This window comes from Myiozetetes cayanensis, unplaced genomic scaffold (assembly GCF_022539395.1).
Source record: "Myiozetetes cayanensis isolate MyiCay16 unplaced genomic scaffold, myiCay2020 scf5-8, whole genome shotgun sequence".
In the NCBI taxonomy this organism is placed as follows: Eukaryota; Metazoa; Chordata; class Aves; order Passeriformes; family Tyrannidae; genus Myiozetetes; species Myiozetetes cayanensis.
In genome coordinates, this window is record NW_026087742.1 from 30,496,277 (window position 1) to 30,521,806 (window position 25,530).

The following is a 25,530-nucleotide window of genomic DNA, read 5'->3' on the forward strand; positions in this document are numbered from 1 at the left end:
ACAACTCTCCCTGGCATGTTATTCAGGACACTGCAGGCATTGGATGACACAGAAATGAAAGAGGAACATGGGATTAAGAGGGATGTTTAAGGTCACCAAATCTACCTCTCAAATGTAAGGCATCATCCCATGAAAGCATTCTCACCACTGTCTAAAAACTAATTTTTTCTTGTCTAATCTGAAAGGGAAGGAATTCCAGAACTCATCCTCTAAACAATTAGAAAATTTCTAGTTTCCTGTCTAAATTTATTTTTGGCATATTTGTAGTCATCTGTTCTTGTGCCAACATCATGTTTTAGCTTAAAGACCTCTGCTGCCTCCTTGGTGTTTACCTGAATGATATATTTAGTCTGCAGTCGTATCCTTTCCCTGCCCCCCTCCTCCAATCCTCCATGTAAGAGATGAAACTCAGATAGTAACTTCATAGTAACCCCATGCTTCCCTGTGCTGTAGCCATCCAAATTGCCAGTTTTCTTTCAACAATTTCAGTTTAAATGCCTCTTTCTTGAACATGTTCATCAGAATATGGAAGAAGAGGGGGAGAAAAATAGTGTTAGAGTCAGTATTGCTGTGAAGAAAATGCAAGTCTGGAGAGAAAAAGAGATTTTAATAATTTGGAATAAGAAATGACAGAAGCAAGAGGAGAATTTGAGTCTCCTGATGCAAAGTTCACTACCTTTAAACAGTTTTATTCATGGCATACCTCCATCATAGTAAAGGGTTATTAAGGTGTGAGACACTTGGCTCTCAAAACCAGCATTTCATCCTGTGATCTTCTGAGTCTCACACAATTTGCTCATGAAATGAAAATCTATCAGTAAGGGTTTGCTGTCTGTGCATATTAATATGAACTAAAACAAGAGCTTTCATTATCATTTTCCTTTTTTGCCATGGAGGCAGTGTGAAGGTTATACTTAAGGTCAGCCACTATCCATGTTTATTGGTTTATTCAGAGATTTTGAGTTATTGATATTGAGTGTGTCCAGGAAATCAGTGCATTGCAACGTAAGGCTCATTGATAGCCTGCTGCTCTTTGTGCATTTTAAAAAGATAACCTTAGAGAGTAAAATAAATTTTAAAAGAGAACTTCAATGTCTTTCCACTACCAAGACAAAGCTTTGCAAACCCTTGGGAAGCTGTTTTAATTTATTTGTACACTGTCTTTTCCCTAAAGCTGCCTTTAATGGTCAAAGCAGGTTTTGTTCTTTTGTTGGTTGTTTTTTTGTTTTGTTTTGTTTTGTTTTTTTGTTATTGTTGTTGTTCCCCTTTTCTCCTGAAGATGAAACAAATGCTCACTGCACAGATATTCACATAGTTCATCCACTTGGATTTGTTCCATGCATGTTGCTAGACTGTCTTTTAGCTCACTGGGTCCCAAGAACAAAAACAGCATTGTGGGCTTGTGGTATCAGCAGGGATGTGACCTCTACCTGAAAGCTGCTTCCCCCAACCATCTCACTGGTGGTCTCTATTTCTTGCCCTTTGCTTAAAATTCACCTCAGGGATGCAAGTCTGTCCCTGTACTTTGTTTTTCAGAACTCCCAGAAATTCCCCAAGACTTTGCTTTTTATGCTCCTGTTGTTTGGTTGCTGTGCAGCTCCCCTCCTTTTCCTGTCCTAATGTTGTTATAGGATATTGCTGTTTGCTAAGAAATGAAAGATGATATTTAAAAGGATGCTAGTACTAGGTTGACTGCTGTTGAATTTCAGAGTCACTGGTACAAATACTGAATTGTATTACTTTCATGGTAATGGTCTCCCCAAAGGATTCTCCTCTTGCCTCATATGCTCAGTCCCCGGTCAGTTCAGATCTGATTGCTCATCTGTTAGATGTAATAATAGTATCGTGCTGTAGCTCTACAGTGCCTTTCATCTGATGTGTTTTGCAGAGTCTGGGCAGCTGTCAAAGAGAAACAGGTGGGAAGCTGAGTGCTGAGGCTCTTTCTAAAGCAATTTCAGCTGACATATATTTAGTGAACCCATCCTGCTGATAAAGAGGTACAGTGTGTATTATACAAGTGTATATATACACACAGCTAATTAAAATGACAGCGCTGGCACCACTTGCCAACTGGGACAGATCTTTCTGCACAGCACATTTCTTCATCAGCCCCTACTCGCCAAAGATGGTCACCAGTCCCCAGGATGCACCCACCATGCCGTTTCAGAACGTGATTTTTTTTAGTCTTGCGATGACTGAGGACATCTGCCTGGACAGCAATTGGGGATGTGGCTGTGTTTTATGAAGTTGACATTTCTCTGACTGCTCTGATGTACTGTCAGCAAACCAAGCCCAAGCCACGAGAGGAAGGACACTGTTTGCCCAGAAATGAGTCACAAATATGAAAACTTCCATAGCCATGTAACTGAAAGTATAAAAGAAGTCGATAACTGGAGCAAAGAGGGGTGATCTAATTTATCCTCAAAAGAACTGTCATTTTTGGAGAGTAAAATGTTATCTCAGAGAAGTATCCAGGAACTCTGGATGTATCTGCTGTGCTTAGTACATCTGAACTTGGGGCACCTCTATATACTGGGCCAAAATACACACACACACACACACACATACACAGACATACTGTGGCACAATCTCATCTGCTCTGGTGACACCAGAGTAATTTCATGGGCATGGGGTGCAACAGCTCACTCCTCAAGCAGATCTTTGGTTTTCACAAATCCAAAAAACCAAGTTGTTGTGCTCCTGAAGCCTGATGAGCAAGAAAGGGAATTCAGGTGAAACTATGACAGTGGTGAGTAACTACATGAGGAAGAAGGTTGGCTTTTTTCAGTGCTGAGGTCATGCCAGCACAGTCCCCAGTATAGACACAGTGGTCTCCATGGACTGAAATTTCCTCTTCCTGTAGAAGAATTGGCTATATTGGACTGGTTTGTGATCCATTAGTAGGAACTGAATCTTGGAGAGCCATTGCCTGTCATGATTCTGCAGTGATGTGAGTGCAAGTGTTTGAGATGTGCAGGCCAGAGGGAAAGAGCAGGAGAAAGTAAGAATGGTTGTGACCTTGTCACAGGCTGAATGGCAAATCCACATTTTCTAAAAATAGTAACTTGTCTTTCCCACCATACTATCCTGCACTGCATCTTCAGAGTTGCTAGTAAATCTCCTCTCGGTCACATACCAAACCACTTGATTCAAACATGGCAATGCAATAAATTTGAAGCCACCCGCTCATAAGTGTATATAGGATGAAACTCAGAGCAGCATTACAGACCAGCTGCTGACACTGACCATTTTGTACCTCTCAAGTAATGACTGTCATCCAGCACCTTCCCACAGTTCCCTCTGTATACCCAGAGAGGACAGACATTTCTTTTATCATTTCTTCAAGACTTTAGGGTGAAGATCAGCTCTACGGAAATACTAAAAACCAAAAGACTTTCCCTCAGTATTCCTGAAGCCAAACACATGCAATGACAGCATGGGCACAGGGATTTGAGTTATAGTGCTGCTCTTACTCTTGCTTGACTACTTCCAGTTGAAATACAGTTCTTCAGTGAAGACAGATGCTGAGAGTGAAAGTCCCTTCTGTTGTGTGTGTGGGGGTGACCAGCATGACTATACATTCATGGAAACAGATGGAACAGTTTATACTACAGTATTCATGCATACTTGGTTTGTATTTGAATGAAGACTAACAGATGCAATGTGCTATTTTATTTTTTAGGAAATATATGATTAGATATGGTTAATTTGCAGAGGGTAATGAGCTACATGCCCTTATTAAAAAGTCATATATTTATGTACATTTGTACCAGAAACATCTTCCTCTTGAAAAAGGGATCTCTGTTCAAAATGGAAGAGTTCGAACTCTTTGGGTTGGTACCTCAGTTGTGTACCTGCTCCATCTTTACAACTTCTTACAAATGTTCATTAAGAAATTGTGGCAGGAGGATACTGAAGACTGAATCATATTTCTCCAGAAATTTGCTCTCTGCAGCTGGTTAGATATTTTTTTCATATGTATATACATCACATACTACTCTCTTCAACTACCTGAAAGGAGGTTGTAGAAAGGTGGGAGTCAATCTCTTCTCCCAGGTAACAAAAAACAAGACAAGAGGAAACAGCCTCAAGTGTCACCAAGGGAGGTTTAGATTGGATATTAGGAAAAGTTCCTTGATCGACAGGTTTGTCAGGCATTGGAAGAGGCTGTGCAGGGAAGCGGTGGAGTCACAGTCCCTGGAGTGATTTAAGAGACATGTAGATGTGGCACCTGGGCACATGGTTTAGTGGTGGACTTGGCAGTGCTGGGTTAATGGTTGGAGTTTATGGTTTTAGAGAGCTTTTCCAACCTAAACTTTCTATGACTCTAAATCATTTTATTGTTTTTGAGCACATCTCCAGGAAAATTGCATTTCATTCTCACCATGTTTGCAAGGTCTTCTGCATCTTAAACTTGACTGATCTTGATACTTAAATCATCATATAATGAGACATTAGGTGAGATATTACTGGGTGAACACCTGCTTTAAGGCTGTCATTTACTTGACCCTTAAGTGAGTAGTAGCCACTTCGGAGTACATTTTCTTTTTACCTTTGTGAAAAAACTAACTGATATATGGATACTTTCCCCCTGAATTTAATAAATAGTACCATCTATTAAAGCCAGAAGCTTATTATTTGGTCCCATAAACTCAGTGGACTGACCATGCTAGAGGTGTATGCCCTCATATCTTGAGTGTTTCAGAGGGTTGGAGTCGGTAGCGCCACATCAATTCCTATTCCCTGATGATCTCAGTAGCATTTTGATCAGACTCTCAAAATGGGTCATAGACTGGGACTGGATGTTAGAGTCATGGGGTCTGGTCCTAGCCCTTCCAATGACACAGCATGCAATATCAAGCAGATATAATTAACAGGGATGAAAATTCATCCCAAGGAACCACCTGGCCTTGCAGCTTCCCATGCACACACACACTTTGCAGACTTATACATTGCCATTTTACAGAATTTTCATGACATTTACTACTCTTAACTTTTAGCAACAGGAAGTTATTAGAATGTGGATGCCTGTAGTGTTGAGGATGGTAGCCAGTTGGTTCAGTGCTAACTATACGTTGCTCATGAGAAAGACACCTCAGCACAAAAACCTAGGTCACCCTTTCCATTAAAGCGCTGCGAGATTTTTAACATCCATGCAGAGCAGATGAAATCAAAGTCTCCTTCAAAGCAGCAGCTCTCAGTGCCACATAGCTGTGTTTTCCTGTCCTGGTGTGATGAAAAGCCAAGTGGACTCTGATGAGGAGTTCAGTCCAGTGGGAGTGTGAGTCCCCCAACATCTGGCCTTAACTGATGTTTCTCTGCCACGGGAACAGCCCTCATGCCAATTTATTAAGCGGAAGCAACGTGGCGTTTTCTATGTTGTGTATTATCAGACCGGGCCTATCTCAAATAAATCATATCAGCCCACACTGTCATCTCCTTCCACCCACTTTTTCTGTAAAACTTCCATCAGCCAAGCTTACATTCACTGAATTTGCACAATGGGTAGTTTGCCAGGAGAAAAAAAAAAAAAAAAGGCACAAGACTTGGCCTTTATATGAGAGATAGCTTCCTTTGTAGTATTGGGAAAGGAGGAAGGATTGTGATAAACATCATTACTAGCAAGTAATTTTTCCCTTTCTGATGCAGCTCTGCAGTGAGTTTGTTATCTGCCTGCATGAAAGATCTTTTCAAGATGTTTCTAGTCCCCGAGGAAGCGAGAGACTAACAGAGCCTTCCCAATAATAATAAAAGAGGGATGTCAGGGGGGAGAAGATGTCTCTCTTGTTCCTCTAACACTTGACAAAGCACTTTGCTCCCCTTCCCAGCACTACTTTCCTAAGTCGTTTGGAAGGGAAATGAGTTTGCTTGCAGATATTTTTGTTCTCTAGCTAAAGAAACAAATGCATTCACTGAATATAGCTCTGCCAAGAAAATAAGAACATGGGCAGGACTTTGAATGGAGTCACTGATGGGAATGAAGGAGAGGAACAGTTTGCTGTTTGAATTGCTCATCAGGAAGAAATAAAGGTGAAGAAAGGGAGGGAGGAAATGGAGTTGTTTGAGTGAGGTTGCTGAATGCAAAATCTGAGTGGAAGAAACAGCAAATGCTGAGATGTAAGTGCTGGATGAGTCTGAGTCATGTAACAGATTTTTTTTTCCCCTGAAGCTGTGTAAAACACACACTGCAATAACCCACCTTACGAACCTTTCTTACATTCATTAAGGGAAAAATTACCCCAAGGCAAGGTCATGCCTTAAACAGATGGACAAAGCCACACTCTTCTGTTCTTCTCTCTCTTGCCCAAGTGGGTTGGGACCTCAATGGTTTTGAGTGGCATTTCACAGATTTTGTGGCATGTCATGATAAAGGGAATTACTGACTGCTTCCTAACTCCCTTCAGGGCTACACAAAATCTCAAAAAATCCTAATTCCTGGTCTTACCACATCAACTTTCCTAGCAAAGTGATATTTTCAAAATACTCCCTATTAGTGACCTTCTGAATTCCCTGTAATTCCTAATGCTCTTACTTAAAAATATTAGAAACCATAATCACTAAACAGTTTTCAGATAGTATTTTTGCAAGTGAAGATATGTCTGCATATTTCCAAAAACATGTAAGTAAAGAATCTCATAATTTCTTTTTTTCATCCTAGTCTTGAATCCTGTTCATGGGCTTATCTAGACTTGAAAATGTACCAATATAATTATTCCTAGAAAATTATTTGGAATTATTCATTTCAAAGTAACTGACTACATGGAATCAGAAAGATCAGACAGATACTTGTGCCAAAAGAAGCAATGCTGAAATAATTATTTCATAACAGCCATATTAGCACATTTCCAGTTGGAGAAGAGCTGGTATAAACAGGAAGGAAGAAAACCCTATTGTCTCCCTCCTTCCTTACAGCCTTGTTTTACAGCCGAATAAGCAATAATGAGGCTGTAGATCTATGTCTTCTTCTTAGAATCCAAAGGCTTTACAGAGTCTGTTGGATGAATTTCAACACCCTGTTTAAGTCCAAGGAGGAAATAAGCTTTTCCAGAAATTCACCAATCTTCCTTTTTCTTCTTTGAGTCTGGCTGTAGCTCAAAGGAACCTTATGGACCATCTGTCCCTCCTATCCTCTCAACCCCCACATGCCACCATGGATAAGACATCAATTTGGGACATAGTTCTGGGAGAGATTTTTTTAGTAGTTTCTCCAGGAAAGCATCTGAGTGATTCCTCTGCAGACTCTATCTGCTTTCTGTGTCTGCTGGGGAAAAGGGGTATTGACCTCTCCCCATCTCTAACATGGTCTGGACATTCTTCTCTTGAAGGATGCAAATGTACTGGCAAGAACTTTAGACAAAGCCAAGAATGAATTAACCAAATCCAATTCAGGGAGGACATTACATGGCTCATGAGAGCATTAAAGGTTTGGAAAACATTACTTACAGTGAGAAACTACAGAAGAAAAGAACCAAAAGAAAGTTAAGGACTCAGTTCATCATTGTCTACGGAGACATGAATCTATCAGAGTACTGCTCAGGGACAATAATAGATGATAGGGTCTAGGGTATCTTTGGGAACCCTTCCTGAATATCTTCACTTATTTTTTGTGGTTATATGAGACCAATCATAATCTGATACAGAGAATGCAGAACTCTGGTGCCAATGACTGAGATAAAAATGTTTGGGGGCTGCATTTGCTTCAGAATGGCTCTTTCTAAAAGTCTTCAAAAAAACCTTCTGCTCTAAGGTGGTAAAATATCTCCCTAGGAAAAAGCACTAATCCCTTGCAAAATATTCCTTTGGGAACTATCTTTTCCATAGTCATGAAGCTTACAGAGAGAAGTTAGTCTGAACTGTTCTGTTCCTTTTTCCACTAGATAACCACTGAAATACGGAGAAGCACTGTACTGAGTTCCAGTACCAACAACCCCAATATCTACCCTTTTAACCCCAGAAATTCAGTGTCTAACAATCCAACAATTAACATAGTAGTTTTAACGTTAAGCCTTAGGACCCATGGAGCTCTTGTGAATTGTTTTCTGCTTTCTGATTTCTCCATTCACAGCTCCATTCACATAAGGAAAATGACCAAAGAAAGCAAATTGAGTCCTGATTTGAGAGCAGTCAGCATACCAGTGGAAGGGGTCCTATGCAGACAGAATGGAACCAGTCTACAGCCAAAAATATTCTAATGGGCTTTAGGAATGCTGTGGCTTGGGAGGGGACAAGGAGAGCGCATTTCCCCTGGTCCTGTGTGTCACAACAAGCCTGGTTTAGACATATAATTTACAAATACATGCATTTTTATTCTGTTTGCATAAATGTTTAAGTCAATCTTTACCAAACAAACTCTCTTTATCAATCAAACTTCTGGCATGCTTCTGTACATCTCCATCAGGGGGCATTCCTCGAATACCTTTCCCTATTCTTCGTTGTAGACTGATGCCATGCCAAGTTTTCTACTCTCCTGACACCATGAGCAAGTGTCTGCAATACCCAAGTTCATTATGTTCCTTTTCCTGAGAAGTGGTCCAGGATTAACACTCCTTCAAACTTCTACAAACACAGCACTCATTTGATAAGCAGTCCCCCAACATATGATGGGTCAAATCACCAGTCTGAGGAACAGGCTTCTTTAAGGACAGCTGAAGAATGCATCCAGCAAACTGCATGTATTCTGGAGGGAACACCTTGTACTAAATGCCAGGGAGGAGTAGAACCAGTGAGAGGTAAAGTTTGCTTTGTTGAGCACTAATAAAACTAATGGGGTATGTTTATGTAGCACCTTTCATTCCAAATGATCAAGTGCCTTGTGAGCCTTAATCATTTCACCCATCACTGAACTGCAGACACCTCTGGGGTGGAACATTAACAGCTGCTTGGTAGAGCACAGCAGCAAACCAGAGCAATTTAATGGAGGAGAAACACCCTGTTCAACTACAGGAGCAAAGGGAATTTTGTTAAGTGGAATGTAATTATCCAAAGAAGAGAAAGGGAGACATTTCTCTTCATACTCTAATTTTGGGCTATGGTTGCTTTTTCAGCCCCTCTGTTACTGGTGAATCAGCATCCAACACCGGCTCTGAGTTTGCAGTTGAATCTCATCTTAATTTCCATCCTAATAAAAAAGCAAAGCTCCCAAAAGAAAAACATCTTGAATTTTTTTGTTAGCTTCCAGATTCCCATTCTTTCAGATGAGGATTACCAACTGCCTCCTTCAAGCATGTGAACCAAACTAGAACCAAACTAAGAATGTGGTTGAAGACTCAGCACATGCACGTTCCTTACAAGCAACATGATGCTCTCTCAGCTATAAAATCTGCACATTACATAAGTGAGAGAAATCATTGTCCCTAAACTATTTGTGGCAGAGTGGCTTGATTTAAATTGCAATCATAGTTTAAACCAGGAAACAGAGAATCTGGATTTAAATAATCAGTTTTAATCTTGTTTTGCATGCGTGCTTTTCAGCTATTCTTTTTAAAAACTGGTTGATTCTTACTGATTGGTATAATTTGCTGCTGCTTTATGCTAAATCAAAAAGTATCCTATATCTATACATATTTATTTCAGCAATTATATAGTTTAGCATGCATTTATTCAGATTCCTACTTTTTTACATTTTTTATGAACAGAAAATGGTGAACAACAGATTTCTTATTCAGTAGATGATTACTAGCTTTTTTCTGATTTTTTTTTCATTGTTGTTGTTTTGCATTTATTTGAAATACACATCAAAACTGCATTTAAATGGAAACTGGAATTTGGTCATAATTTCACCCTCCTCCTCCCAAAGTAAGGGTAATAAAATACTTGAACATGCTGGATATTGAAGAGGAAAATAAGTCTTCAACAGAAGACGAGTTGGTGTGAACAAAGACAGTGCTCGTTGTCGCTGGGAAGCTGGAACAGGGGTGCATTTCCAAGAGAGCTTGGCAATGCTTCTTCCTGACTGGCAAAGCTGGCTAAAATAGCTCCCAGGTGTTTTTGTTACACCACCCTCAGTCACTGACCCTTATTTGACGCAGATCAGGGAGATTTTCTGTTGGGTGGAATTTCTGCTGCTGTACCTTGGGCTGAACTGATCTCTCTGTGGGACACAAGCAGAGCGGCAGCTCTGAAATCAGAGCTCTCTGTGCTGGCACCCTTGAGGATTAAAGGCACACCTTTAAATCATATGCTTTTGGGGTGTAAATCAGAGCTGGACTACATAAACAGCTGAATTATGATGACCATGGGGATGGAGAATCCTTGCAAGGGCATGGGACTGGGTACTCAGGGTGGTAACCTCTTAAACCAGTTGTCCCTCCAGATGTAATCACAGGATCACAGAATTATTCGGGTTGAAAGAGACCTTCACGATCATCTAGTTCCAGCCCCACTTCCATGGGCAGGGACACTTTCCACGAGACCAGGTTGCTCAGAACCCCAACCAACCTGGCCTTCAACACTTCCACGGATAAGACAGCTATGACTCCTCTGGGCAACCTGCCTCATCACCCTCACAGTAAAGAATTTCCTCCTAACATCTAATCTAAATCTCCTGTCTGTTAGTTGAAAACTGTTCCCCATCGTCCTGTCACTATCAGACTGTGTAAAAAATTAGGAATTATTGTTTTTCTGTTTATATACATGATTCAATATGATCTGTGCTGGGATAGAAAAAAGAAAACAACAAGCTACCCTAGAGCATATAATTAAAGTTTTTAGGGCCAGTCCAAAGAAACACTGAAAACTTTGTAGAATTAGGGCAGTAATGCATTTTCAATCACTGCCCTTGATTGAATAAAGTTGCTAAAAGTTAATCAAAATCCTCTGAGAAATAAAGCAATGAGATTTTAATGAACAAATTCTCATGGCAGAAGCTATGCTTTCCTTTATTTGGAGCTCAGTGTGCACCTCTGGGCATGAGTAAAACAAAAATAACGTGCTCCTTCCTCTCACTTTGTTCCGATTACGGATAAAGACACATCTTCACTGAAAGAAGCAAAGCCAGATACCTCAAGGGACATGGGAGGAGACTGAACCAGATGTGGAGTAATACTCTGTGTGCTGCACTCAGAAGCAGATCCAGTTGTCCAAATGGGAATTCAGAAATACAGACATGAGAATATGGAAGGCACAGATTTGCTTCCAGCACACTTGTCAGCTTGTCTGCAATATTAATAAATGCAATTATTTTCCTTAAGAAAAAGATACCCATGACAAGACAGTTTAAAGTGGTGAAGGAAAGGACAAAAATTAATGGTGTAATTGAAAAGAACAGCAAATTCTTACCTGTTAGTGTTGTTTCTACATGCCATCTCCACTGATATATCCAGGCTATTAATGAGTTTCTAGAGTCTGTGCCTTTTTTCAGCATCATCACAGTAATAATAATGTGAAACCTACACACTAACCTATATTGAACTGCAGTTCATTACAGCAGAATAATGCTGAGAAAGGTTTTAATGTCAGCATCCTTTCAGATGCATATTACAATAATACAGAAAATACATTCTCTATGGGACATACCATATGGGAATAAAAATAATAAAACAAGAAAATGGAAAGACTTCTTTTCCTCTAGAGACAAAGAGGCCAGCGATGAGATAAATTAGCCCTGGAAATCAGTTGGTATTCTTTTGTTGTGGAACAAAATCATGACACTGATCACTAATGCAGCAACTGAAGTATTAAACTCAGATGGGTGCCTTTGCTACTTAAACGGGGAGCAAAGATGCCACTGGCTCCCACTGGGGTGTGACCAAAGAGGCAATCTGCTCTCGAGTGGGTTGAATCCTTCCTGACAGACAGTGACATCCTCATTTGAAAGGCTGTTTTATACCCAGTGAGTGGGCAGAGAGTTGGTTGAATGTGGAGAGAGATTAAGGATATGTTGTCCTAAACACCATCAATTTACTGCCCCATTGAGGTAAAACTTTTTTTGAGACTCTTGTGAAGAAGTGAGGTGGTGACTCATCTATTGACTTTCAAGAAGCATCTCAGGGCTAATATCTAAAAAAGGCACCAAAAAAAAAAGACGAGAGGACAGAAAATATGAGGAATCCATCATCAAAAATGTTAGTGGTTAGAAATCTGGATAACAAGTAAGGAAGATGTAACAGCCTTCAAGGGAACCATTTTTCAGGGGAGAATGTAGCATTTGCTGGTCATGCAGATAAAGGTCTCCTTTTTAGGACCAATATTCTTCATAGGAATATTAGTATCTTTATGGTTTGAGAGCCTGAAGACACATTCCTTCCCCTGGCCTTCACATTTCAAGTAATCACCAAATCTCTGAATATCTCTATAAAGTGGCTTCAGTATATTGCAATATCCAAGCAATCCCCACGTACCATTAAAATGCGGAAATTTTTGCAAATCCTACCTGGAAAGGAGCAGTGTAAGAGTTTTGAGAAGCTGAAACAAGGAAGGGTATTAGTGAAAATTACCTTCTAAATGTACTACTCCTTTTTGTAGTTCTTCACTAACTTCTGCAATAGATCTTTAGTAGTCAGGATTCTGGTAAATTTTTATTTCAGGTTGAGACATCTTGTTAATATTAAGGTTAAAACTGATAGGAGGCAAGTGAAAGATGACAGCCAGCAGATGCCTGATCTTAACTGGGTAATTCTAATTTATTCTTGTCTTCCTCTATTAAAAGCCATAAGGGAAACTTAATAAAGTATAGTTCACAGAACATTTTTTATCATTACTTATTGTGAAAAATTTTGGGTTGTGTGTGTTTTGGTGGGTTTTTTTTTTTTTTTTTTTTTTTTTTTTTTTTGTTTTTGTTTTGTTAAATCTCTTTTCTAAATACTTTAGAGTCTGAGTATCACCTTTTTGCCTACACACTTTGCAGAAGAAGCATGTCTGAAGCACACACTCATTTACTGGAAGTACTTTATCACGCACTGCTTAATTCAAAGGAGAAAAAAAAGAGATGATGTTGCAACCACGGTAACAATATTAACAATAGAGTGTATGAGGCCTGAAAGGAAATTACTCAGCAAAACATGGTAATAAAAAGAAAAGTCACCATGGATTATCAACTGGGGTATTAACAAATTATTTGTAATGCTGAGATTATACAGTAATTCTGGCACTGCTAATTGTGCTGATATAATGAACTATACTTTGGGCAAATGATTTGGGTCAACACGATTTGGGAAACAGGAAAGTCAGTGTTAAGAAGAGTGAGTAAAAGTCCTTCCTCTGCAGAGGGTCAGAGCTATTTAGGAGAACCTTGCAAGGCCTCTGGTAGAAAATATAGATAACAGTAGGAGATGAGCTCTCAATCACCAAAGGGAACAAGGAAAACATTGTTTGCCCAAAGTTCTTAGCTGTTGTAAAACAGCTCTGAAGAGAAAATATTTGGAAAAAGCTGATGAAATTCTGGAGCTGAGAATTATCTAGATTTGATAATAGTCTAGATAATTCTCAGCCAGTAAACTAGACTATTTGTCTAGTTTACACTTAAAAACTTTTAGCACTGGAGTTCCTCAGACTCCTCCATCTCCTCCAGCGTCTAACTGCCTACAAAATTTTTATGAGGAGAGGAGGATCCAAGTGGCTTTGTTCAGCTAGTAGAAGACATTGCTAAAGGGAGACCTAGCTGCTGCCTTTCAACTATTTTAGGTATGAATGATGTTCAGAAGATGGAGTCAGACTGTTCTTGGAGATACTTAGTGGGAGCAATGGACATGAGTTGTGGCAGTGGAAATCCCTACTAGCTTTTAGGAGATGAGTTGTTCATAACAAGCATGGTCAGGACCAGAACCAGGACATAAAGATTGTGGCCTCTCCATCCTGGTGGATACTCAAAGTGTAACTGATCAAGGCCCAAAAGTGACCCAATCTAACCTCAAAGTTAGCCCTGCTTTAAAACCAGAGATGGACCGGAGACCTTCAGCAGTGCCTTCCAATACAAATTATCCTGTGATACTGTATTTTTATGACTAAATCCTTGTGATTAGAAATATATTTTTTTCCTAGTATGTGACTAAATTACTGCAAAACAAGTCAATTTCTGGAAAACTATTATCTTGTTCTTCTTCATTGTGCTCTTCTCTATAGTAAATAATTTCTGGCTCAGTACAAAGACTGTTCAGGGTTACCTAAGGTAGCACCAGTAAAGTCCAGGCTTCATTCCAAATGGCCACTTCAGGAACTTCTTTTCCTTGAATCAGTCTTGCTGAGAAATAGTGCAAAATAGTATAGGAAAGAGGTTCTCCTAACATCATTGCTAGACTTCCAGGAACCAAACTGCCCTCCATGCTTGTGTCTGAACTGTTAATGGGAGTTCACAGTTACAGTTACTCGGCCTAGATGGTCATGCTGCAGAAAAACCCTTGAGCTATATAAAGTGCCTGCTACATCAGCAGCACAGAATTATTGCATTATCACCAGACAAGGTGCAGCAATTTGAGCTGTCCCCTCTTTTCCCTCACTCTGCAAAGTGACTATCCAGGTCGAGCTAAATGCACTGCCCACTGGAAGGGAAGCTGTTGTGGCTGATTAGGTGTGCAGGATCTGAGCTCAGGGTGATGCCAGAGATATAACTCAACTCTTCAGTGAAAACAAACTCTTAATCTAAAATAAGCATTCAGACTCCTGGCAACATTTAGCCTTTTAGTGGAAGGCGTCCCTGCTCATGGCAAGGGGTTGGAACTAGATGATCCTTAAGGCTGCTTCCAAACCAAACCATTCTGGGATTCTATGAAAGCTGGGAACAACTTATGTGAAGCTGCACATGACTTTCTATGCCAGCTGCTTGTGCAAGGGATTTATGGACTGCAATATACCATGGAACCAGAGCACCTCATAGGTTTCCTTAAAGACAGAGGGGTGGATTATGACTGCACTTTCTGTGCAGCATATCTGTTCTTTCAAGACATCACCATTTCTGAAATAAAAACAAACCAGCTTTTCAAGGGAGGCACATCTCCCCTTTTCTAAGAACACAACAAATGTCTTGGTAGAATTGTGCTTTGACAGCTTTGGATTTACAAACATCAGAAGTAAATTCTGATTATTTATTTTGGATAAATAATGAACAGGACAAAAATTGCTGATGTTGACCTTCATTGGGAAAGTTTGTTTAATGGGCCCCATAAAAATCTTCTATTGATGGACTTCATAAAGTCCATATTGACTTCAGCTAAAGGCTATAACTTCTATCAATACTGTCAACAATTAATATTGACTCATAAAGGTATCCTGTAAACTGAGTCATAGCATTATGTTATTTTACGTTGCCATTAGCAAAATTTCATGTCTTCTTGCAAACACTTCTCCTATAAATCTGGATTTTCTCAAAATAGCCTGTGTGATAGCTAGCAGCCCTGAGTAACAGTGCTTATGTGCAGAGGAAGGAAACACAGAGCAACCTCTTTGTTTGCCAGATAAAGCTTCTGAGAGGATCTCAAGCTTCATTTGCTCCAGCAGCAGGTCTCAGGCTGTGAGTGTTTTGTGCACAAAGGGTTCTCACACCTTTATCAGCGTTAAGCAATTACACTAAGAAAACACTCAAATTTTGTGTACAGTTAAGACTTTTCCTTAATCCTTCTATTCTTCCTCCCTTGCAACCTTTGTTTGGATACATTTTATACTACCCATTCAACCTCAATCCCTATATTGAAATAATATGTTCCGCACAAGTTTTTCTGACCTGAACCTGGCTCATGTCCATGACATATTCCCAGGGAACTCTAAACATCAGATGAAGCTCATCAGCAGCACAGTTTGGATTGTAATATTTTCCCTCAAGTCCCATCATGTCTTTTTTGTCAATATTAACAATACAATTACATACTGGATACCATAGTGATCTAGATTTTATTTGTGCTGTATAGATTTTGTATTTTTGGGTATGATATAGCTTTTCTCATCCAAAACACCCAACACCTAAGACTGCAAATGCCTATGTCCCAAAGAAACTTATTCCACATTTGTACGGCACTGTATGTTCTCCACCTTCCATATTTCCCTTTTTCAAATTGGTACGAAATGATGGTTCAATGACTGGTTAGTGTGTCACTAAATTTAAGGGAAGAGGAGTTCAAGGTTGTCTCTTTCCTGACGCGAGTATTACTGCCTCTGTGATTGCTTTCAGAAAAGCCTTTCAAAGGCATGTGAAGTTGCTAATGTGTTGTTGCTAATAGAATTTCATTTGTAAGTGATCTGTAGGTACAAAGCTGCATTTGCAAATGTAGAGATAGCATTACAGAAACTAGTGAAAAAGACTCCAGCAGATAATGCAATTCTTGTCTCTTAAGACCAAAAAAACCCTAACCTCAAAACTAAAATTCTGTATTTTGTTTTTCTGAGTAGGCATAGAAAGAAAAATGTATGGGACACAGCTGCTCACACATCACTATGGAAAGCACAAGAGAGAGCTTTGGATAGAGAAGAATGGAATAGAAGCTCAAGCTTTTGGCTGTTTTCTAGTGAGTATGCAAAACTCTAATTGACCCTGATGATCCCTCTGATTTTTCATCAAAACACAAGGATCAGAAGGAAGACAATATAACCTAGCACTATGTGCCTGCCTGTAAGATATTACACTAAGAAACTTAAAAAATATGGTAAAGATAATTTAAAAAGATTCATCTGTACAGTCTTTAAACAGAAGGCCATTTATCTTTGAACTCTGCCTAATACATCATTATCTCTGAGTAGAAACTTAATAAGCTTCTACTGTAATTTTGTTGGAGTTAAACATAAAATCATGTGGGTGGTATATGTCTCACCATGTCATGGCTTCCAGAGGAAAACTTATCATCATTTGTCACTATAATACTGTGGCAAAAAGCATGAAAAGAACAAGCGATACAGTCATTTCACATCAGCTTTCTGTGCCGAGCTCAAGCGCCTGATGACTTGTATGCAGCAGCTATATTAAGAAGGAGACTGTACTATAATTGAATTAAAGGTGCAAAGGCATATAGGGCTGGATGAACTACTGGGTCAAGTTGCAATTGAATCAAAATCCTCTCTCCTTCCTACACTGCTTGGCAGAAGTGCTGACCAAAATGTTCACAGACCTACAAAACGCATGCAGGAATCCCCACAGCCAGTTACAGAGATAAAAAAAATCAGTGACCTTCAGCTTTTATTTTGCACAAAGAAAAAGGCTTCTAAAAATATTTTGCTGTTGTTTTCCTTCAGAGAGCAGTCAGCCCATTTACATAAATAAAATGGCTCCTGTCAAGGAACCAGAAAGCAAAAGAAGGAAATTATCTGCCCCAAAAATCTGTAGCAAAGATAAGAGTAGCATTAGCGAGGGGAGGGGAGATTTAAATGCTTTTTGGTTGCTGCAAAAAGTAGGGAGAGTATTACAGCTGCTTAATGATCTCTGTCACTGTGATAAATAAGTAGGAGCTTCTGCAGTAGTTCATTAACAAACACTCTGTAGGACAGTACAAAAGGCCATGACATGGGGTTGTTAAAAGAGTGTTTTTATCGAGTCTGATAAAAAACCACCAACACAAAACCTAAGAAGGATTAAGGTGGAGTAGTAAGAAGAATTATTCCTGTTAGAGCTCAAGGCTGACACCGCATTTGCTGTCACCACTTACCAGTTTCAGTATTCTCATGCTCTGTGTCAGTGAGGGTGAGGTTGGAGTTGGCCCGACTTGACAAGCAGGAACTGCGTCCGGACTTGGTGTTGCGTCCCCAGAGCCTCACTGGGTGCTCAGGTGACATGACCACATCTGCCTCTGTGTCGGCATCCGATCCGGCGCTGATGGAGTAGCCACAGTGAGGCAGCCCGATATCGGTCCGGTACAAAGTTCCATGTGTGGGTGTCACATCTTCAAGACCCAGTTCTCGCAAAGAGAAGTTGGCTCCTGTGAGAAGACACATGGGTTTGGTTATTCGTTATTAGGGCAGAGTTCCATCTAGCACAAGTCAATGGCAGAAACGTTCATCCTCTGTCTTCCTGTGGGGCACAGCAGCTTGCGAGTCCTGACATCACACCAAAGAGTCCCCGCTTCTGTGGTCTTGCTCAGTCTGAGACCAAGTGATCATAGAATCATACAGTTATTAAGGTTAGAAAAGATGTTTTAAGATTATCAAGTCCAATCATTACCCAGCACTTCCAAGTCCGACACTACACCAGTCTCAAAGCACCACATCTACACTTTTATTTAACATTTCCAGAGACAATGATTCTACTACTTTTGTAGGCAACCTGTTGCAATCCTTGACCACCTTCTGAGTGAAGACATTTTTCCTAATATCCAATCTCAGTCTTGCCTGGTGTCACTTCAGGCCAATTCCTGTTGTGCTATTGCCTGTTACTTGGGAGATGAGACTGGCCCTCACCTCACAACAACCTCCTTTCTCATATGCCAAGACCAAAAAGCAGCTGGATTCCTGCTTTGGGAACCTGACAAAATCTCAGAGCATGTTAAATGAAATCATCAAACTTGAAAGCAAAGACGGATGTAGAAATGGTGGACCTCTTTAGGAGAGGCAAAAAGTAATCTTCTTGGGAGAAAAGCAAAATGAGGCGTGCAATGATCAAAAGTCCTACCGTACACCTGGCAACTTCACTACAATAGGCAATTTGAGTGAGTTCTGCTCATTGAAATCCCTGAAATTACATACTGGGGATTTAAATTTCCTCCGGCGATTTCACTTTCCCCTTGCTGACCACTCACACCTTGACTCAGTTTAGCTATTCATTCTGATACAGTCACAGCAGAGGTTATTTGGCTGCAAATAGATGCAATTGTTTAGCTGACTAAAAATACAACCTGAAAAGTGACTCTTGACTTCATGACTGGTTACCTGCAGAGCTTCAAAATCCAACTGAATTGATGTGAATGAGGCTTCAAATATTAGCACACTTTGTTTGGAAAGTTGCACAAGGAGGCTGGGGATCTTAATCCACATTTATTTATTAATGCATGCATTTATTTTTTCAACCCTAAATGTCTTGAAAAGGTTTTGGCTGCCCACAAGTGCCTTTAGCCATACAGTGCATTATACAGCTCAATGCACCCCTGCTTCTGTTATGCTGTGCTTTGGATGGATGAAGGAACTGAGCAGTGTTTGCAGCTCAGACATATCTCAACAAGATAAATCTGAATCAACAATCCCCAGGAAAGTTCAGGTACAAACCTACCTGTGAACACCGAAGTTCTTACCTACTCATTATTGAAATCAGTTCATGGAGTCTGCATCTCAATGTTGTATCCAAAACTGAATTATCATTTTGTCCTTTCTCAAGACCCCACAATCATGGGGTTGTCCTCACATTTCCAATTGTTAATGTTAAATAGCATATAGTGGAAAATGTGTATCCAACAGAAATAATCAGATTTCTACTTTCCCAGAGTACGGTTTCGCACATGTAGAAACACCCTGGGCTTGTCCTTGAATCCTACTGCTTAGGGAAGGTCTCTTGTATTAGAGCACACGTATCAGAAGACAGTTGGCCTAAACTAGATGATATTTTACTACATTTTTTCATTCAGTTGACTTTGCAGCTCTCAGTGAACAAAGAGCAGATACTTGAACACAAGGTAAATAATGAGACTGGGCAACATTTTCATGCAAAGCTCAGAGAAGGAACTGTTTGATGGCAGGAGGTAGTAACTCTGGTTCAGCTGGTCACGGATCTGCAGCCGACAACTCAAAGTTCATAAAGCATTCATGAACTTCACACCTTTTTAATTGACCAAACAAGATTAAAGCTTTCAGACAGAGTGGACAGAAAAGGTGGCTTAGGGCTCACACCTCTGTCCAACCCTTGGGCTTTGCTTGGGAAGCATCATGCAAGCTTGTGGCAAAGTAATCCATTTAACTTGATTGCAAAGTGGCTTGTGAGCGTGTCCTCTATGACTTCATTGCATGAGGTAGCAAATAACTTGACCAAAGTTGTAAACACAAGGAAGCAGTATCACCACAGAGACCTTGCTCTTCTCTTCCAGTTTTGACCTATGGGCAAGGCTGGGATAATTTTTAAACCATCCTTTTCAGAGGACTGGAAAACATCCTTTGGTTTTGTTTGTGTGTTTGAGTCACTGACTGAGAGTTCTACCTTCCCATGAAACAAGCCACACTCAGCATCATCAGGCACATCAACATGAAGCATGACTGATGCTATCCAGTAACAGCAGCTCATAAATTATGAAAAATGACTGCTACAATTAACTGAAAATCAAATTTATTTGCAATAAACAGCAGCAGATGCATTGATTTTCATATTCTATACTCACTGGTGCCTTTTAAGCTGGAAGAACTCAAGTCAATAAGGGGAAGATAATAAATATCTGAGACTTTTTAATTCAGATCTGGTCTATTTTCTCCTGTGCTGACTTGCACATTTGCTGGCACTCACTCTAGCTAAAACCATTTAAATGCTGACTTGTTTATTTACTGAATTTATTTGGTCTATTTGAAATGTTTCCCTCCTTTGCCTTCCAAACCAATGCATGAGAGAAATTCACTTTGCCTTGTTGATGTTGAGGAGGCTAATAAGGCTTGGTTTCAGTTGGCAGGAGGCCAAGCAGCATCAAAAAGTGAGGTCCATTCATGGCTTACTGCCAGTGGAAAATGTGGCACAGAAAGTCTGGGGTTATTGTTAATCATCAGGGCAGTTTAGGGATTCTCAGGATAAACTAGGAAAAAGCTTGAAACTGAAAAATCTCTGGGTGTTATATCAGAAATAGAACTGATGCCCGGTTGTGGTTAATCTTAACTTCTCAATTAATTTCAGACACTTTGACCAGTCATTGTTACTATTTCTCTGTACACTCCAAAATTTTCCTATGAATTTGTATGAATTTGTGTCTATTAAATTTATGCTCCCTTTTCAAGAAAAGTAACCTTTTGTGGGCTTCTTAGGAGAAGTCTGTGGACCTGCATGGCCTCACAGACCCTCAAGTTGAAAACCGCTGACCTGGACTAATTCAAATCTATCCTGCATGGTGAATATATTGTATGAAGTGAGCAAACTCGATGACCTCAAGTTTCCTTTTCTTTATAACATCGCAGATTCCTGAGAGAGGATGAAATACTTCAGTGTTGCTAAGAGGGAAAGTGCTTTTATGATGTTGCAGTACTATTTACAACACCTATTGGCCCTTTTGTTGATTATTGCATGTTGTAGCTATCCTGAAATACAAACACCAAAGCCATGTACACAAAGATACTTCTACAAATCATTTTGCTTGTGCGTGCCTTGAAGACGTGTCTTCCACCAAAACCACAAGTGCATGATGTTTAAGGATTGAAATTAAGCAGCCCCCAAGTTAAAAGAGTGCAACTATATGCATTCCCTTTGGGCAATCAGCTCCTTCAAATTGCAGAGGATGTGTTCAGAGCACTCTGGGTTGGCTAGTTTATGTTAATTTTTTGGAATGCTGCCTACTCCATTTGACTCACTTTTCCATTTTTTCTTTTCTTGATAGACTTCTAAAAATAATTTATGTGAAGTCCTGCTTGGCTTCTGAACTACAACACTTGTGCCTCTACAGAAAAATGAAGATGACATAGCAGGGGCCAGAAATCTACCTGAAATAGGCAACAGCAACAGTGAAAATGTAACTGCACTGACTTTAGATAGCAAAAAAAAAAGAGAATATCTGGAACCTCTATTAGAACTGTGGTGCCCATGGTGACCCCTGAAACTCCCATCTTCACAGAGGCTGTGACCCAGATGCACTTAACAGGTTCCTGTAAGTCCTAAAAGGGGTTCCTTACTCCTCTAATATTGGAGCATGTCCCCAGGTCAAACCTAAAGCCTGCAGGCCATGTACAATGCCAGGGGTGGTTCATCCCATCTAGAGCTCAGTTGCCTTCCTTCTTCCAGGCTTCTTTAGTTTTGCTGTAGATAAGATGGACACTGTGGACAGTGGCACTCTCCTCTCACTGTCTTCTGCCTCAGCCTCCTTGTTGACTTCCTTCATGACAGAACAGGCACAGGACATAGCAAAAGTTCTCCTGAGCAGGCAAGAGCTTTCCACACCATGTCAGTACTGTACAGCACGTGCATGGGGGGTCTAGTCTCATGGTGGGAAGTGGCAAAGTGCTGTTGGAGGCAGAAAGACTAAGACACAGAAAATGTGTCTTAGTAACTGCAAATGACCATGGGATATGGGTATGCCAGTTAAGGACACTGGTCTGCACTCAGTGTCTGTGCAATACAATGAAGATGATCCTTGCTGCTCTCTTTGAATCTCTCTATCTTGCTTTCAGAGTCCTTCAAAGGTAGCCTCCCACCCAGCCCCAGCTCTCAGCTGATTCCCTCATGCTGCTTACAGCTCCATCTGCTGAAAAGTACCCACCTGCTCGGCAGAATTCATCGGCCTCCTGGTGCACCATGTCTTTGACCCGATTGCTGTAGGTCAACCTGGAATCTTGATCATAAGCCTTCAGGGTCTCGCTGGAGCTGTAGGACTTCTGGGGTACCTTGCTGTCCTCGCTCTCAGCCGAAGAGCTCGTGTAGCGACGCTCAGTGTCGCGGCGCCGAGTCAGAGACCGATACGGTTTCCTCTCTTTTACATCCATGGCACCCTTATCTGAGTATTCAACATTAAAATAGTGACGTCTGTGTGGTGGTCAGATTGGAATAACCTGAAGAAAAAAGAATAAAAGAAATTCATGCCTTTGGGCACTTAATGACTAATTTGCCTTCTTTATACATTCTTGCATTGAAGAAAAGAGATGTTACTCAACGGATCACAGGAAAGCCCTCTTAGAACAATTACCAATAAAAAGAAAGTTTCAATTATGCGTGACTCATTTAATAATTGCCACCGCTAACAGGACACATACATGCAGCAACCTGCATCTGTCTGAACTGGGAACACACTTGGGAATTTGAAACTGATTGTGATATTTTGTGTCTTTTTTTCCATGGGAAGTGATTCAGACTCCTCTAGGAGGCATGTATTCATCAGTCCCCTAATCTCTTGGAAATCAGGTAATGTTGAAATGTCTCTATTTGGGTGTCCAGAGGAATTTGGAAAAATGCTGTCCTGTGGTTTTAAAAGTGTTTTGTTAGATTGTGAGGTTAGAAGGGATGAACAAAAGACTGAGACAGTGTAAAAAGAAAACTGGGAAGGGGGAGGGAGAAAAGAAGAATGAAGGGCTGAGATACGGATGGAAAATGGACAAAAATGTCTTCCTATTCAGAGGGTTCATCTTTACTCAGCTGGAAATATATTAGAACTTAAGCAGAGCTGAGAAAGTGTAAATAAATGATAGTGCCCTGCTTCAAACATGGCCTGGAATTTGTGCCTGTTGGAAAACTAATGTATATATAAGCAATGCTATGCAAGCATACATATCTGCACACAGAGAAAATAGATAACAGAAATAAAACACCTTAAAAGTACATTTTTCAAAATAATTAATAAATGGTATTTTCACTTCAAGGTTATTAAATGCAACAGAAAAAAAAAGTCAATTACTTGCATCAAGGTAGTAAAATATGTTTTTTAATATCTAAATTGGTTTATGAGGAAAAAAAATATAAAATCCACAAACCAAACATTGAAAATCAGTAATTATGAGCTGAGCTTCTCAGAAACTGAGTTCTCCTGACTGCTAAGGAACAGAAGTCGAGTCTCTAAATGCCACCCCAGAATACTGTTCTCTACCAGCAGCATTTAAAAACATAAAGGGAGAGGTTCAGAAAGCACCTATCAGTTCTTGGTCTTTTTCATAGGAAATACATATGGCAAGGACTGAATCACAGTCCTGTGTCATTTCTCTCTTGAAAGTCTAAAGCCTGAATGTACTAATGAAATCTTACTCCTCCATGACTCAGACCACAGACCTGTTTCAGGTGTTGTGCCCCGGATTTCAGAGAATCATAGAATCCTAGAAGGGTTTGGGTTGGAAGGGTCCTTCAAGATCATCTAGCTCCAGCACCCCTGACACAGGCTGGGACACCTTCCACTAGACCAGGTTGCTCTAAGACCCATTCAACCCGGCCTTGAACACTTCCTGGGATGGGGCAGCCATGGCTTCTCTGAACAACCTGTGCTAGTGCCTCACCACCCTCACAGTAAAGAGTGTCTTTCTAATATCTAATCTACACCTGCCCTCACACAGCTATGGTGCAGTAGCTGAGGATGGACGTGCTGTGAGCTTTGCAGATTGGTTTAAAGGTGTAATGTGGCATTTGTGGGTTTCAAAACCATGAGTGTGTGAAGGATGGAAGACTCCTGGCACAGGTTCTGAAAACTGACAAACCATAATACTAAGGCTGAAGCCTGAAGACAACATTATATTAGTAATCCCTTACTTGCCCAAGTGTCTGATACAAGCACAACTAAAAAAATACTGGAGCTGAAGAGAGATATGCTTGCAGCTGGGCAAAGCAAAGGAGGACTCATGGGGATAAAACATAACACACTCCTATTTCTGCAATTCTGGTTTTGCTAAAACTGCTAACTGGGTTTTAGTCCCTTTAACCTCCAAAACGAACTTTTCAATGGCAGACCCCAATTCTAACACCTTGTACAGTTCCTGCCGGATTCTCTCCTGGATACTAAGACACTACTATATATATATATATATAAAAATGCACTTCATTTTCTTCCAGTCTATTCCACTGATGGTGGCAGACCAAGTTCACACTTTCTAGTTGTCAGCAAAATGCACAGGAACTATCAAACACTGATGGGAGGATGAGGGGAAAAGGAGTGTCTTATAACTGAGCTTTACTTAAATCATTCCCAGAGATCTGAGCACCACTTTGATTATGTTTTAATATATTTTTAATATTTTTTTAATATGTTTTTAAACACACTGAACTCTGTGACTTAAATTCAGTCATGTAAATTCAACACAGTGAATGCAAATGGGATTACTCACCGGCCAAAACTGACACATGTTAAATGTTTTGCAACCAAATATGCAAAAAGTAAGGCCTGAATGTAGAAGTTCTAGTGAAGGAAATTGTGTTATGCTAAGGACCAGTAGTAGCACGCAAGAGATCTACCAAACATGGTAGATATTTTTTTGCATTGAATCAAATATATTGGTGCTTTCACACTGGAGAGATCTAAAAGAAATAGAGCATCTAATTGCTTTTCAGTGCACTGTCTTCTTCCCTTAAAAAAAAAAAAAAAAAAAAAGCGTTCTTTTTGTCTTGAAAAATTGTGACTTTTTTTGTACTTTTGAATCAGTTTGTCTGCTTTGTAGCATCTTTTTTTGTGTGAAATCCTTGGAAGGACCACGTTTGTTATACTTTTGAATAAAACACCTTAAAACAGGCTCCTTCACAACAGCCCTGTAGTAAGAGCTGTTAAAATGAACACTGAACTTGTGGTTTATTGTCATGGGGGATGGAGATAGTAAAATGTGAGCGAGAAGCAGTTACTCTATAAGAAAGAGATGAGGAAAGGTGGCTTCTATCTGCTTCTGAGCATTGTAGCAATTCCTACTGAGGGCTAGTCATTTAAAACCCCTCTACTGGGAGAGGCACATGTGCCAAATAACCTTTCTGCACAGTTAGAGCCACAAGCTACAAACAGGGTCTGTAATTACCATTAGTAACCTTGCAACTTAGGAAATGACAAAAAA

General features: G+C 40.1%; 1 protein-coding gene across 13 annotated transcripts in view; it reads right to left on the reverse strand.

Moving 5' to 3' along the window:
• The window catches only part of TENM4 (teneurin transmembrane protein 4), a 1,544,468-nt gene that overhangs the window by 323,576 nt on the left and 1,195,362 nt on the right, over positions 1-25,530 (reverse strand). For all 13 annotated transcript variants that reach the window (XM_050333746.1, XM_050333747.1, XM_050333753.1 and 10 more), the window contains 2 exons: positions 22,281-22,569; positions 17,562-17,831 (listed from right to left, as the gene is read on the reverse strand). In XM_050333746.1, coding sequence (XP_050189703.1) covers positions 17,562-17,831; positions 22,281-22,503 — 493 coding nt within the window. In that variant the 5' untranslated portion in view covers positions 22,504-22,569. The remainder of the gene's footprint in view (positions 1-17,561; positions 17,832-22,280; positions 22,570-25,530) is intronic.